Below are 16,251 nucleotides of genomic sequence, written 5' to 3' on the forward strand. Positions count from 1 at the left end.
CAATGAAGATACCATGAGATCGTTTGAAAACTTTTTGGCTGAAACTTGAAAAAAAATAAATAAATAAATTTAAAAAAAAAACATACTGGATGAGCTTAGAAATCTGGGAAACACAATTGAAAAAATACAACAAAATGATCTTCATAAGCATTTATTAAGATCCAAAAAAAACCCAATATTATTATTTCTTTAAACAGCATTTCATCCATTTCTAAAAAACAGTCCTGACTCATTGATGCTGCCATCTTTCACTTCTGTGCCATACAAAAATAGTAAGCTGAGAAATGTTTTCACAAACTTGTGAACTGAAATATTTGTCCTCCAGTGGGATTTGACATTTCTGCAGGATTTGTGTTTGACAACCAGGGCTGCGTCCTGGAGGATTCTCCTCTGTCTCGAAGGGACTCTGGCTTGTTTGGTCTTTGGCTTTCTCAACAGGAAGTGACATCACTCTGTGATGAAGTGAACGAACGTGACTGGAAACACCCCCCGTCTGCCCGGCTCGCCTTCGACGTGACCAATCTGAAACACGGTGGAACACAAATGTCACCGTCACACAAAACATTTCAAAAGCTAAATAAAGCTGCGTTACAGATTTTTAAGAAAAAAGTTATTCTAAGTGCATTTTACAAATGATTTTCTAGAAGGGTTTTGACCATGTGACTTCTTGTTAAACAATTATGCACATTTTAGTTGTTTTCAGTTATTTTTTTATAGAGTTTTATCAAATATATCATCAGGTGTTCATTCATTCATTATCTAAACCACTTATACTGCACTCAGGGTCGCGATGTGGCTGGAGCCTATCCTAGCTATCATGGGGCAAAATTTGGGGTTCACCTTGGACAAGTCACCAGTCGATCACAGGGCAACATATAGAGACATAGAACCATTCACTCATTCATTCACAGGTCATATAGTAACATAGAACCATTAACCCCCTGATTCATAAGTCTGGACAGTTTAGGTTGTCCAATGACTGCAGCGGGACACCAGAGAACCCGAAGGAAATCCACGCAGACAAAGGGGGATGATGGACACCCCACACAGAAAGGCTCAAACCGGGGACGTTCTTGATGTGAGGTGGAAGCGCCAACCATCACTTTAAGATCGTGTCTTCAGCAATCATGTGTCAAAGGTACACTACTCACCCACCACTCGCTGTCTTCCTCCCCCTCCACCACGATCACCTCCCCCTCTGTGAACGTCAGTTCGTCCGGGTTGTCGGCTGAACAGTTGTAAATGGCCTTTACCCGCTTCGGCTTATGCATCTATGAAAACACACACACAATTAAACCTCTTAATCCAGGTCTTGTGAAAAAAGTGGTCTTGACTGTAAAACCACCCCTGGCTACAAGAGGTCGCTGTTTGTCGGCTGCTGCTTCGGGTCTGCGGATCTGGTTTTGGACTTGTTTTAACTCACGCTGAAGGCGCTTCTGGGTTTGGGCGTGGGCGGGTTCGAGTGTGGGGATCTGGGCTGGGAACCTGCAAGCGACAGCACATTAATTTACATGCATTTTAGCAGGATGGAACAGTTTACAGCAAAAATAAAAGTATAAAAAGATTAGGAGCCAGCAATTTGAAAATAGCCTTAAATAGCAGGAATTTAGACTGCAAAAAAATGCTTATTTTCTCATATGTAACAACATATTATAAAATGTAAACACTTCAGGTACTTTATGCTTTTATATACTTAAAATACATATTCCTCAGGTACATTATGTGAGTCTCAGGTGAAGCCAGGATGGGGTTTTGACCTGAAGGGTTTCAGTGGCCCACTTTTTTGGATGTTTATTGCCAAAATGCACAGTCTTGAGTTGGACTTCACATCTATATGTATTTCCCTACGTCCTTACAGGTTACAGACTGATTTTACTACAATTTATTAACATAGCGGCACATTTTCCAGTTGAATTTCTAGCAATAATTAATCCATGTGTCCATGTGAAAACTCTGGTGTCATAATGTTATATTGAAAAAAGGGCTTTGGTACCATTACGCAAGTATGAGTGTGTGGGTACCTTGTCTTGTTGATGCGGTCCTCTTAGGTGGGCTCACTGAACGGCATTTGTCCGATCTGATAATCAGACACAGCAACTTCACATCTATCGCAACCCGTTTCCCTTTTAATAGTTCAGCAGTCAATAGTTTTTATACCATCGCAAGCTGTTGAATGTTATCCGAAGTGGTTTAAAGTGAATTATATTCACACACTCAACGCCTGCTCTATTGACCGAGCCACAGCCATCCCATCGAAACCTAGGACGAACTAGAATTAACCACACAGGACGAGTACACACCTGCTCGGGGACTTTGGTCCGGCGTTTCTGCTTGGCTGGTGGGCCGGGACGGGTGGTGGCACAGGCGGAGCCTTGTGTTTGGGGGGCGGCGGTATGGGGGGGGCCACTGGAGGTATGACTGGGGCGGCGGGAGGCGGGGGGAGAGGGGGAAGGGGTGTGTTCCTGGCAGACAGGGTCTTGGTCTCCAACATGCTAGACCTTTTGCTGACAGGAGGAAGTGGGGGAGCTGCAGGGAGAACTGATTGAAAAATAGTATTAGAAAAGAGAAAATATACAATTTGATTAATAAACAGATCTAGCCCATTATTGTGCTGCCAAAGGCTTACTCTGCACTTCTCTCATTCCTCCCGTTCATCCTATCCTGTCTGCACTCATGTTACCGAGGGGGTGAGGTTTGATCCGCGGCAGCGGCCCCTAGGCGTCCACCGTTGTTGATATAAAATCTATTATTGTATCGTTTCAGCTATTAGCATGCTGCAGTTAGCACTACTTTTATTATAAGTAAGAGATAATTTGTCCCTCCCAACTCTCATAGCCTCTCTGTCGCCATCATACTCTTGCCTTCTTTCTCTCTGACAGGTCAATGCAGAGGGCCGCCCGAATTCAGCTAGGATCTGTTTAAGGTTTCTGCCCGCTAAATTCAGTGTTTCCTCACCACCGTTGCCTTGCTCATGGGAGGTTCCGTAGATCAGGGGGTTTCAAACTCATTTGACTGTTAAAGGCAGCAACAAAAGCAGCTACTGCAGAGGAACTACAGATTTGTCAAAAAATGAAGCTCATGATTTCATTTTTTATTTCAGCGGGGAAATATGAATTCATCCATTTATCAAGTGGGCCAGATTGGAGCCGGTTCTGGCCCGAAGGCCGTATGTTTGACACCCTTGCTGTCGATCATTTTAGAAGAAAGAGGAAGAAAAAAATACCTGTATTGTCACATACAGTTACACATGGAGCCCAACATCTGTGGAATTTGACCACTGCATTTAACCCATCATGGATGAATCATGAGCAGAACTGCGCCAGGGGAGCAGTTAGGGGTTCAGTGTCTTGCTCAACAACACTTTGACAGGCTAGGAGGAGCCGGGAATCGAACCAGGAGTGTTCAGGTCTACGCCACCCCCAGTTTAAAGAGTCGAGTCCAAACCTGCTCTCCACGGGGAGTGCCAGACAGATAAAACCGACTTCACTAGACACTCACCATACATGGAGGCGTTCCTCTCCGGGGTGTGAGGGTTCGGGGGGTCGGAGGACGACCGCTGTCTCCCCACGTTTTCAATTGTGGAGGGTTTGTTGGGCCCTGTGTGACATCGAGAGTGACATGAGACACACGTGTAATGTCAAAATGGCAGTTTCCAAGCGTCACCTGTGTTTGAGTGGCAGAGAGTTTGGGTGGTGCAAAAATTAAAAACCTCAGAAAAATATTTTAACTCATTTAAACTTTCCCGGTGGAATTATTTCAAAAACACCCATTCACTTGTGCTCGGCTTGTTACAGTGTTTGTGACCTTTGCTGGGTGCCCGTGGAGGCAGAGGAGGCGTGGCCCCCTGTGGCGTGGAGTGAAGGTCTATCATGGTGCCGTAGGTCTCATTGCTGATCAAAATACTAGGGACGGTCGGCCTCTGCTTGTCACGTGCCAGGCTGGCAGCGTCACGGGCCACCGACGCCATGCTGGATCCACCGGTCGGCAGGAAGCAGCTAACTGGGCGGTGGGGAATTGGCTGCGGGGACACACGGTGTTAGAACCCTTGTAACGACAAGAAATACCGCGTTTTGTAGGACACAAGTGTCTCACCTTGTCCTCCATCTCATCCTCACTCTCATCCAGGTCTTCATTCTGGAGGCGCCATTCGTACTCGACGTGGACGTGGACATTAAACTTTCCGGTCTGAGCCTGAGTCAGCTGAAACACACACACACACACACACACAGGCACACACAAGGCTCAGTCACAAGGGGAGTCCTCGCATATTGTCAGCTGAATCTGCACCGCAGGGCTCGCGGCTCAGTCTCACCAGTTCCTCGCAGTGAAGGTGGCGCAGACGGCGGGCGATATCCATCGGTGTTTCCCCCGCTTCGTTCACTACGACAACAAATTGAGATGGGAAAAAAAAGACCTTGAGACAGGAGCGGAGGGAGAGCGAAGCTGTTGATAGGCGACGGGCGTCTTACCGATGGACACCGAGGCCTTGCCTCTCAGCAGCAGCTTGAGACACTCACTGTTGTCGGTAAGGCAGCAGTAGTGCAGCGCTGTATTTCCTCCCACCGTCTGCTTGTCCAGGTTCGGGCTGAAACACACCGGGTTTTATTTAATTTTTTTCACATTAAGACGCATTGCTGTGCATTACGGGTCTCCACCTGCCAGGTACCTGTTCTGGGCGAGAAAGTCAACAATGTGGAGGGAATTTCTGTCAACCATACGGACAGCCAGGTGGAGCACCGTTTCTCCAGTTTCCTAGCACACAAACATACATAAAGGGTTTTAAATTTATGAATCGACTACCCTCCTGAGCATATGGAGGTGTCTTGGACTACGTACGTGCTCGTTGGCCTGTGGGATGGACTCCATCAGGTCCACTCCTTCAGCAAAGATCTGGATTAAGGACAGGATGTCTCTACTGCGGACGGCATCATACAGGACCTGCACCCGCGCCGCTGCATCAGCCTGCAACCGCTGGGCGAAGCGCTTCTCCGTGTACTTGGCTGTTATGTAGTCCTTCCTCGTCTGCCTGGAAAAACAGAAGATGTTACCCTGGTTCATGAGGCCATGGTCAGGGGCCCGAATTCCATTTTCATAAAAGATTTAAACTATGATGTTTTTGCAAAAGTGGTCATAGAAATCAAGAAATACTTTAAAATATGAGGAGAAAACTCTTATGTTCATAATTCACAAGTAAAATTTTTAGATTTTTGTTTAATTTATAACATTTGTGTGGGAAATTTTGCCCATTTAATGCAAATTTTATTTTTTCACGAATGATACAGAAATCAGCAAGAAATCATTTCAGGATTTGCTATTTGAGGAAAAAACAAAACAAAAACAAAACTAGGATTTCCCAGAAACCTCCCTGGAGACATCACTCACATATCGCTGCTAGGGTCGGGTTTGGTGACGTCCTGCACCGACAAATTCGCCTCCATGATCTCATTAAAGCTGGCGTTTCCAACATTCTTGGCCAGCTGACACATGAACATGAATGCACCACAGTCACACACACACATACACACACACACACACACACACACACTCATGAATTTGGGTGGGGGGTAGGCATAAACTGAGTTGCCTCTTGGCCAGACGTAGCCTTGCTGTGACTCACCAGCAGTTCGGAGGTCCCGAGGACATCGAGGTCCAGACTCTGGATCCGGGAATAGTGGACCCCCATCTCTCGGTGGATTCCCGAGCACTCGATGCAGATCAGAACCCCCAGATTGGTGGACAGCCAGGTCGGACCTGGATCAACCACATGGTGAATTCAGGTACTATACAAGGAGTAGCACCTATAGAACTAACCCAATAGCCATCTGTGCTAGCACTATTGCTAAAAATTATATCACTTTCAATACTTATGACCGCAAGAGCAATACTTCAGTAAATAGTAGTACTGGAGATAACAGTACTGCTAACATTACAAAATGCCACTAGTATCAGCACTACCTTCAACTGTAAAGTATTGTAACCATCAGTACTACCAGTGGTACCCACAGTATTAGTGGTACTAAAGGTGGTATCACCAGCACTGATACCACTACACACCAATCCTAAAACTACCAATACAACCATCAATACCAGCTGTGCTACTGCAATACATGTGGCTATACGTCCAGTAGAATCCATGGTATAGAGGGTACTAGCAGTACCGCGATAAATACAAACAGCACGACTGACCAGGAGCTCCGCAGTCGCAGCAGCTGTCATTGCCACTCATCCTCTTCACTTCGCCCACAATGGCCCTGGTCAGCTCCTGGACGATATTATCTCCTTCATCCTGGTCTCCTTTGAAGGCCTTGTTCAAGGCCTCCTCTTTGCTGTTCTGCAGTACTGACACCCAGCTGGACAAACGGGGGGGGGGGGGGGGGGTTTCATGTGACATGTGACATTTCAGGGCCGGCGATGGTGACGGCAATGGGCGTGAACCACTCACATCTGACACTCCGTCTCATCTTCCGCTTGGAAATGATACGTCCTATCGTCTGAAATCGGGGATAATGAGATGTTAACCGGCGGTGGACAAAAGAGGCGGTGTTCACGTTGTCGTCATGGTGGCAGCGGCTTACGGGAGAACAGATCGAAGCTTTTCTTCTCCTCTGGATTCCTCTTCACCTGGCAGGTGAGCAGGTTGAGTTTGGCCGGTGGTCTGTTGGCCTGCAGGGGAAGAAACAGGCAGACTAGAAGCCTGACAAATACTACCATCTGAAATGACCTGACAAAAAGATTTGCGATCCTCAGAGGAAATCAACATTACAAAGAAGATAGACAATTTTTTTGCCTATTTAGTTAAATGTTAGCAGGGTGAAGCCAAGAAAAAGATGACTGGGGAAAAAAAACAAACAAAAAACACCCAGAAGATAAACCTAGACTTCATGCTCCCAGAAGATGAGACCCAGAATTCTTATGTTATCAGAATGGGCAATTGTGTATCCATGATTGATCAACACAGTGTATTAAGTCATGGTTAATTCAACAGCCATGGCATTTTGGTCCTGACGTGGAGAATTTAAACCCATCTGAAATGTGTGAAAGTGGATCTCGTGGGTTGAATGACTTTTGACAGGCTGGAGGACGGTCACAGTTTTGCCCAGAATCTACAGTACATTCGAGCGGCCTTGCTCGGGTGAAATGGCGCTTATCCTGTTCAGGCTGCCTTAAGCTGACGTCCACTTGGGACTCAAGGATGATGCAATAAGAACATAGCGGTAAAAGAACCAAATGTAAGCGGTGTTGTGTTTGTTTTGCTTTGTGACTTGGACTGATGGTTTGCTGACTTCCCCGCTTGCATTGTGTTGTTTATGTCACATTTTGGACTCGATGGGACCAACGAGAGCTGTATGTGAACCTTTCCGGATAAAATCTATCTGTATGTTCCAGAAACCAAGGTTACCGTGAAGAGATGTGACTGTGGCTAACTGTTGTTGATTTAGCATTGGCATCCGCTTCATGGTATCGTTACGACTGAGTAGTTAGTTAGCCTTGCAGACACTTTCTATCTATGGGGGATGGTGCATTCAGGGACCTGACAAATAATGGAGGCTGTTAGAAGGAAACTAAACCATTTTGAAAAATTCCATTTGTTTTTAAATAAAGTTTGGGGAAATATGCATTCTTTCATTCACTTGTTCATTCTCAATAACGGTACGCAAGTATACATCTTTGTTTAGAAAATTTCATGCATGTTTGCACTAATATTCTGGTAATTTTTTGCTTCTTTTTTGGGAAAAAATTCATGTCATTTAATGTTTTTTTTCTTCATTTAAATTTCAAATGGTATCTTTTGTCCTCAGTAACAAAGATGAAATGCTGAAATACGTTTCAAGTGTTCAGAGCTGCAAAACATCAGACGTTGCTGTTGGAACTTCTCATTTTCAAAACTATGAACAAATCCGGTTCAGCAAAGTTCAGCAGCTTATTTTGACACCACAGCAGGTCGGAGCTGTGGATATCTGACGATAAACATGGCAGTGCAGTGGTGTTCCTTGCTTGCTGAGCATTCGGGCCAATTATCTGTCTCAGGTGGCAACTTGTCAGGGATTCGAATAAGGGAATAGAAACAACGTGTCACGATTTCCTCCCAGAATCTGTCAGACTTCATTCAAGGTTGCTCTCATCCCACCCTTCTCTCTGTCATCCTTTTCCTTATGCTCCTCCTTCTCTTCCTCCTGTTTCTCTTCCTCTGCCGCTTGCTTTGTCCTGATTGGTCGTTTGATTCTTCATGTAAAAACTTCAGAATAAAAAAAAGCGAAATAAACATAGTTTAAATAAGTCTGACCTTGTTTTTTAATTCCCCCTGGAACCTAAAAGGAGACGACTTATTGGACATGCAGGGGTGGGGGGAGAGGGCGGAGCCTGTCATGCACAAGGACCATTGGGAGAGCAGGATGTACCGTGCCATGGCAGATCGTCAAGAAGCCATTCTTCACCGAGCACTTCCTCTTCTGCCAAACCTTCCTCAGTCTACACACACACACACACACACACAGCATTAGGCTAAATCCAACAATTTCCAAAAGCTGTTGAAGATAACAATAACTTACAGGAAAATAAGGTGAAAAAAATAGATCAATACATAGAAGCATAGTTAAATATATGCAATACACAGTAGGCAGCATGAGAGATGCAGTCCACTGACCCCTCGCTCTTCTTGTACAGGACGCCCGAGCGCTCGGTGCCATGCGTTTTGTCGCCCTGCAGCTGGTGGAGGCTGTAACCTGCGCTCTGCTTGCTCTGAGCATCCTGCCAAAACAACCACACTGTGACTACCTGGTGGTGTTTTTGTCTCCCACTAAAGGCCGCAGGTGTCATTACAGCATGGAGATACATAGACACATTTCACCACAACAAAACAGTATTGTCCCCACATGAGGTTTGGATAAAAAATACATTGTGATTAACGACAAGGATGAGATTCTTGCAACTGAACCCAAGTACCTTGGAGACAGCGCATATGGAAAGCAGGCTTTCTGGTCAATGTTTGTGATTTTTTTTTCTTAGTTAATAGCACCTTAGTTACTGTTTCCCACCTCCTTGCTCTCTGCCTGTAGGGATGCCTTCAGCACGTCTCGAAGCTGAATCAGCTGTTTTCTCTCGCCATCCTGCGTCTGTTTAATCTGACAAAATAAAAATCTAATTAAAAAATGCAAAATCAGACGGCGTGGGAAAAGAAGAAAACATTTTCACACCAGCCTGGATTTTACCCCAAAGGCAAAGGTGATTCTATCAAAATTGTTTTTTTGTGTTTACTGGCTATATGGAAGATCTAAAGTGACTGGGCTTGTTTTTCTAGTTTAATTTATTTCATTTCAATTGTAGCAAAATGAATATCTACATTATTCATATAATCAGTAGAGGTGTGTCTGCTGTTCTCACCGCCGTCAGGTCTACAGCCAGTTTTTCGATGGAGGGCCTCAGATCCTCTACGACCTTCAGTCCGTCCTGGAAGAAACTTAACAAGTAGAGGAAAGGAATTAACTGGAGTGGCCAGAATTTCAAACCATGCTTTAACTGTTTAAATGTGTTTAAACGGAAACAGAAGCAGCTGGGACTGCAGGAAATGCTGGCTTTGCCAATCACAGCTTGGGATTGGGCGAGAGGTTGGGTTCACCCTGGAACGGTCAGTCACAGGGCGATGTACTGTTTGTAGACATACAGCCATTCACTCTCTCATTCACACATCATATACAGATATACAACCATTCACCCTGTCCAACTGAAGAACCCAGAGGAAGCCCACGTAGACACATGGAGGACATGGAGACTGCACACAGAAAGACCCCTATGTTGGATTTCAACCAGGGACCTTCTAACTGCAAAGCAGAAGCACTAACCACTGCGCAACAGATTTTTTTTAATTGCTTCTTGGTGGCTTATTCTTATTTACCTATGGAAGCTTTCGTGCAGGTGATTCTGGCTGCTTTCTGAATTTCCCATCATGGCTGATGAGCCCATAATCAAATGCGAGATTGTTTTTGGGTGACTGGGGACCTACTTGCACTGAGCGTGGAAATACTTGATGAGGTTCTGGACGGAGTCGACGCCCTTCTTCACCTTGATCTCGTTCACTTTCAGGAGATACTGCACAAAAGACAACCAGCAGACATGTTTAAATTCCGATGCTGAGGCGCCGCAGATGCTCATCACACTGGGAGACCTCCAGTTCTACCTGAAACACTGTTTTGTTTTCTTGTTCCAAATTGACAAACATGTTTTTTTCCCCAATCTAAGGCAGATCAACAAACATAGGCATCACTAGGTCATCTTTTAACAAAATAATGGGCTAATTACTACATAATTTTCTTGTTATTTTGAATGTAAAAATGAATTAAAATGTAATAAGTACTGTAATTATCAGATACATCTTTTTTAGTTTTGGCCAGAACATTTCCTCCATTTTTTAAAATTTAATTTCAACTTTACATTTTCTTTTCAAGGACATTTCGAACAATTTTCAGGTGGTTCAGACTGAAATAAATCTCCTACCCCACTCTGCTCCATCATCAACTCTCCCGCCACTCATCCAACACAAGTCTGACCTTTAACCGAAGCCCTCACCTCGCACATCTGCAGCTGGAAGAGCCGCCGCTCCTTCTCCATCTCCTCGGCGATCTCCCCCCCGCTGAACTCGGTGCGGATCATGCCGTGCTGCTTGGCGTGCTCCCTCTTCTCCTTTTCAATCTTAGCCCTGCGTGGGGTCAAAGGTCAGGCTCAGGCAGTATCTAAAATGTGTCCATGACCCATTCAAAATATAAAAGGTGGGTTTGGGAAGCGTTTGACCCCAGAGATTTTATTTACAGTTTGGTCTCGTAGTCCTTCCAGGCTTTGTCGAACGGCTTCTTCAGATCCTGAAGGAGACACGCGATGACATTATGGTCAGTCAGTCAGACTCAGGCAATGCCACAGCAGCGCTGACTCATAGCCTTTCATTGGCTAATAATTCACACAACTCTCAATTGTGTGTGTAAAAGGTTATCAAACAGTCAATTAATAAAGTGACATAACAAAAGCTGCCGTCTTACTTGCTTAATTATTATTACTAATTGATCATTTTCTTTTTTATTTAAAGAGTTCAGATGGCAAACGGAGCTTTTAAAATGGGAAAATAAATATCTGAATATGATAAGCAATACAACTAAATATAGAACCAAAAATAAAATAAGATGATCAGGACGTGAGTGAAACATCTTAAAAACCTGTCTCTAGCTAGATTTGCTGATAAGCCACTGTTTATGCATTAAATTTGCTTGTCAAAAAAGAAACATTTATAAAGGATTAACAAGATGTGGATATACAAAAAAGTACAAGAAATTGATGTAAAAAAAACTCCATCAAAATCAATTTTTACTTTCATTTAGTTTCATTATTGTTTTATTTTTCTATTCATACAAAAAGTCTTTATCTTTTATGAGAATCTGATGTAAGTGGCACTGACCCCCTTCACGCCCTTCAGGTCGCCCTTCAGCAAGCTGTCCAGGGGGAAGCTGATGATGTTGTTCATATTTTGAAGCTTTGGGGAGAGAGCAGCAGACTCAGAAATCTTACTGAAATCGGCGTACCATGCACATGGCGAACGCAGACGCCTCACCAGGTTTTTGAAGAGCGCCGTCAGCTCTTTGGTGAAAACGGCGAAGTTGAGGAAGGCGGAGCCGACCTGGGGGTCGTCCCGACAAATACAGTTGTCCCCGAACTTCTCCATGGACAGGACATACTGTTCCTCACTGTCCACATGAGCTGCAGGGACACAAAAACACATTAAACAACCCACCTGTGACTTAAACAAGACCTTTTGTTTCTGTTGGCATGTTAAAGCGCTGACAATTATGGAATCATCCATGACACTGAATGCATAAGTTAATGACAAAAACAAGACAGAAATCAAACAAAATAAATGAATGATTAGATAATTTAATTTATTTATTTTCTATACAGCTTTTCACAGGTTCTCAGGGAACGTGGCTTGATCTACCACCATTGTTATATCTTTCATGAATATTAAAGCGCTTGAATTAAAGCACCTTATAACTGTCATGTTACTGTTATTGTTAGTAATATTTGAAATAACAGATAATATCAGTCTGTCCCCCCTAAACTCTAATACCCTCTCTGTCTCTATCGCACTCTTGCTTACTATGTCTCTGCCCGTCTCTCTTGGTCTCTGTATTTACCCTAACTGGTGTGGGCGCAATGTGGGCGGCAGAAAGCTGCCCACATTTCGCTTGAATCTGTCTGAGGTTTCCGCCTGGTTAAAGGCAGTTTCCTTTTGAAGTGTAGTCCAGACCTTCATTGCAGGAAAAGCATCATCAGACAACTGGGTTGTGATTTGGCACCCTAGACATAAAATCTGGCTTGACCCCAACTTGATCAGTTGATCACAGGGACACATACAGACACACAACCATTCGCTCTCTCATTCACATCACATATAAACATAGGACTCTTCACTCTCTTATCGACACGTCATATAGACACAAAAAAAGAAACACTGTTTCATTCACATGTCTGGGCAATTTAGGGTTTTCCAGTGAACCTCCTGTGTGTTTTTGGACTATGGGAGGGAACCGGAGGACACCCATGCAAACACACACATCTGTTCTGTGTATGTTGGTTTGTTCGAGTGCTGACCATCATCAACTCAACCATGAAACTAAATGATACGAGGAGAATGTGGGAGAAGCGCTAACTGCTGCGTGTAAATTGATCTATGTAACAATTTTTTTTTTTAAATACATGTTTTTTTGGCTGATTCTCTGCAGTTTTTTGTATGAAAAGTTAAACTATCAAGATTCTGTTGAAGTTCATGTATTCATTTTAACAAACAGTTTAATAAACAACAGAATATTGATCCCCAGTGAGCTGGATACTCCGGTTCCTTCTTTCCCCCCGCATTGACAGACACTTCAGGCTGCCCTCCCTCGACGTGCTGCAACGCGAGCGGCACGACAGGAATGTTTGCAGGCGAGGTCCCGCCTGCCCAAACATGAAACCCCGCCGCGGCTCCTCGGGCACCAGTGAGACTATTTCACGCAGATCGCTTGTCTAGCAGCAAGTGACAGACATAGGCAAAGTGACACCACTCACCTAGACCCGATGTGTGGATGGCCTTGATCGACTTTTTGATCTTTTGCAGAACCGAGCGGTCCACGTCCAGAGCCTGAGGACCACAGACAGATAGATAGAGCACCTGTTAAAGCAAAGTTAAATTTAAATCTGATCATTGGCAAGAGATATTTTGTAAACAACTCTATTAATTGGTAGGGGACCCGGGGGGGCATGAATTAGCCAGTTAGCCATTTCCTGCTGTTGACTTCTACATTGTTTTGCAGATCTTGAGGACTTCAGATGGCGTTTTCAAAAAGGCCTTGTCTTTGGTTCAGAACACAGAGACCCGATGGATTGATGGTGCTTCCTCAGACACAAGCATGTCAGGACGTGAGGAGTGAGGAGGATGACTCCTGGAGGGGGAAAGACAAATCTAGGGATAAATGGGAGGGGGAAAAAGAGTGAGGAAAGAGGAGGAGAGGCCGAGCGGCACAAAACTTGTTGCAACTCGATCGCTCGCCTGAGGCCTAAACCTCATCCTCACGGCGGACGCCAAACCTTACGGACGGTCATCCTAGTGGCTCGAACCCTGGCTATTAATTCAAGTTTCAACCCACGCTGATAAAATAATACAAATTCATGAATCAAACCCAAGTCCCACCAAACAATCTGAGCCTTTTCAAAGCCTCACATCCAAATTCGTGAGAAGTCAGAGTGATGTCTTGCAATCTGTCTGTGGCCTCTGCAGGGCGCTATTGTTTTTGCAGTCAAGCAGAAAAGTGCTAGGGAGGGACAGGGCGTCATTATTATTTGGAGTAAAAACAGAATCCTGAGTCTGTCTTGAAATGAGTCTTGTGATCTGCAACATGAGAGGCTGCATGGCATTGATGCGTTACCTGTGGCATAACGGTATCATTACTTTTGTGTAATTGATAAAATTCATTACGCTGGGAGGCGGGGTGGGGTGGGGGAATCCGGTAGGATGGACAAGCATATTTGGAAAAAAAAACCCGCAGGAATTTGCACGACAAATCGTCCAAAACGCTGACCTTTGACATTTTACGTACACTTCCTCTTATCAGGGTGGTTACCAATCAGCCACCAGCAAGTTGCAAAACTCTTACAAAACATTGACCAAGACAGGCCTCTGAGGAAGTAAATCATCTTACTCTTCCTCTTTTTGGTCACACAGCCGTTTTTTGTTGCAAGGAATATGTTTTGGGGTTTGGGTCTAAATGACCCGGATCAGATAAATCCCCTCAAAAGTCCCCGGGCCCCTGAAGTGCTGTGTGACAAAGTGAGGACTGATCATGTCTGACCATTATTTATAGAAACACATGTAATGCTGGACTCATATAAAAGTTATCTTAATGCTATCATCCTCTTATTTCTTGTAAGCACTTACTTATTTCTTACTGATCTTATTTTTGCCACTTCTGTCACCGAGTCAAAGGGCTATCTTGAAAAGATTTTGGAAAATTATTTCCCACTTAAATGTCTGGTTACTTCTTACTGACTGTTTTTGTTAATTTATTTTTTTGTGATTTCCCCCTCAATTTAAAATCGAAATATACAATTTTCAAGTATAATTAAGAAAGATTTTTTCCCCTTTTCTTTTACTGGTCAAGGCTAGGGGCCTCTCCACCTGAGCCATATCACACTTATGCAGCCTCTGTTTGCCAGTGTGTGTGAGTGTGTGTGTGTGTGTGTGTGTGTGTTCATACCTCCTCCAGAGCAGAGACCGCGTTCCTGCAGTGGGACATCCGGGTGGTGAAGTTGGAAGTGGTCGGCGCTTTGTAGTCCTCATTGGTCTCGGATATAAACTCGGTGACGCTGATCAGTTCCGGCATCTTGAAATCCGAAGTGGACCCGAACTAAACTCGAGTCGGAGCCGAACCTCACCGAATCAGAGCCGAAGGGCGCCCGAGTCGGAGCCGAACTGCACCCGAGTCAGAACGTTCTAAAGGTCGGTAACCCAGGTGAGAACCGGCGCCGCACCCACCCAGGAGCGGAAACGGTTCCAGGTATCCGCCCGTGGGACCGGACCCCGGCTGGAACGGCTGTCTGTCACCGATAAAGAAAACCCTGACCGTGTGCGTCCATGGTGCGAATCCTGGACAGGCGAGGCCCCGGAGCGGGAGCTGCGCTTCCGGTGTCGAGTACCTGCCGGAAGGCGGGGCGGAAGGAGTGCTCGCCCGGCGGCTCGTCTCAGGAAGCGACCGATGTGGCGGACGGACGGCAGTGACGTCACAAAACAGTGAGTCCGGATCAGGAGTCTTTTTTTTAAACCTCTATTGAATTTATAAAGTATAAACAAACAAAATATATAAACAAACAGATCTGGCTAAATTCAACTGACATGGGGAAACATAAAGACTCTTATTTTGTATACACGAGAAGAGCCGTGTGGAAAACAATGTATAATTTGAGAAACAACAACAAAAAAAAGAGTCCGGATCAGGAGTCTTTTTTTAAACCTCTATTGAATTTATAAAGTATAATCAAACACATAAACAAACAAAAAAACATGGCGAAATTCAATCGTACATCAATGATATTTAACTGACACGATGAAATATAGACTCGTATTTTGTATACAGTCAAATAGCAAGAGTAGTGCCGTGTGGAAAACAATGTATACAAAGTGTAATTTAAGAAACAAGCAAAATAAAAAGAGTCTTTATCAGGAGTCGAGGTTTGATGTGTCTGCAACCCCCCCTTAGTTTAAGTTATAAATTCAATATTTATTCGGAATGTTGACATCAATTCCCTGATTATATTCAAAATAAATGTAAAGTCGACTGTTAAATTGATAAAATAATAAAAATAACATTTTAACAAAATAAATTATTAAATCTTTCACAAGGAGGGGCCTAAGCGGCTATCCCTTCGATTGCCCGGTTTCCCTCGTTTTTCCGCAACAAGTTAATTTACTCGTGATCTCGAGCAAACAATGCCGATTTCTCACGGTAATAGCCTTATTTTTTCTCATCATCCTTTGATAATGATACCATTGGTGCTTGATTTACTATGTAGTTGTTTAGCTCAACTTTCATAAACTCACCTGCTACTCTGAACTGCTTCTAGTAATATTTTCCAATATACTGTACAAATCATGTCAAATACGAATGGTAAAACTAACACTTCTATTTTTGCATTGAAGTTTGAACATATTGTTGAATGCAATTGAAATGACCATGCTAT

At 44.1% G+C, this 16,251-nt stretch overlaps 1 protein-coding gene across 2 annotated transcripts; it reads right to left on the reverse strand.

Annotated features, from left to right (window-relative positions):
* Nucleotides 1-135: 135 nt before the first annotated feature.
* asap2b (ArfGAP with SH3 domain, ankyrin repeat and PH domain 2b) lies at nucleotides 136-15,266 on the reverse strand. 2 transcript variants are annotated; one of them, XM_086143116.1, is made up of 28 exons: nucleotides 14,772-15,266; nucleotides 13,087-13,159; nucleotides 11,594-11,739; nucleotides 11,441-11,515; nucleotides 10,804-10,853; nucleotides 10,564-10,693; nucleotides 10,001-10,086; nucleotides 9,382-9,457; nucleotides 9,036-9,122; nucleotides 8,645-8,748; nucleotides 8,400-8,469; nucleotides 6,576-6,663; nucleotides 6,443-6,491; nucleotides 6,187-6,350; nucleotides 5,618-5,751; nucleotides 5,383-5,477; nucleotides 4,837-5,026; nucleotides 4,667-4,752; nucleotides 4,470-4,585; nucleotides 4,313-4,380; nucleotides 4,093-4,200; nucleotides 3,805-4,018; nucleotides 3,499-3,597; nucleotides 2,301-2,538; nucleotides 2,022-2,077; nucleotides 1,424-1,485; nucleotides 1,152-1,271; nucleotides 136-522 (listed from the first exon to the last, which is right to left on the reverse strand). In XM_086143116.1, the coding sequence occupies exons 1-28, from the start codon at nucleotides 14,895-14,897 to the stop codon at nucleotides 448-450; spliced, it is 2,985 nt and encodes a 994-aa protein (XP_085999242.1). In that variant the 5' UTR covers nucleotides 14,898-15,266; the 3' UTR covers nucleotides 136-447. The 2 variants fall into 2 exon arrangements, with proteins under 2 accessions (XP_085999242.1, XP_085999243.1); XM_086143117.1 differs by having other exon boundaries at nucleotides 13,087-13,480; nucleotides 14,772-14,885.
* Nucleotides 15,267-16,251: the final 985 nt, after the last annotated feature.

The sequence above is a fragment of the Fistularia commersonii genome, chromosome 36 (genome assembly GCF_037954325.1).
Source record: "Fistularia commersonii isolate RoL2024-O1a breed Wild chromosome 36, RoL_Fcom_v1.0, whole genome shotgun sequence".
In the NCBI taxonomy this organism is placed as follows: Eukaryota; Metazoa; Chordata; class Actinopteri; order Syngnathiformes; family Fistulariidae; genus Fistularia; species Fistularia commersonii.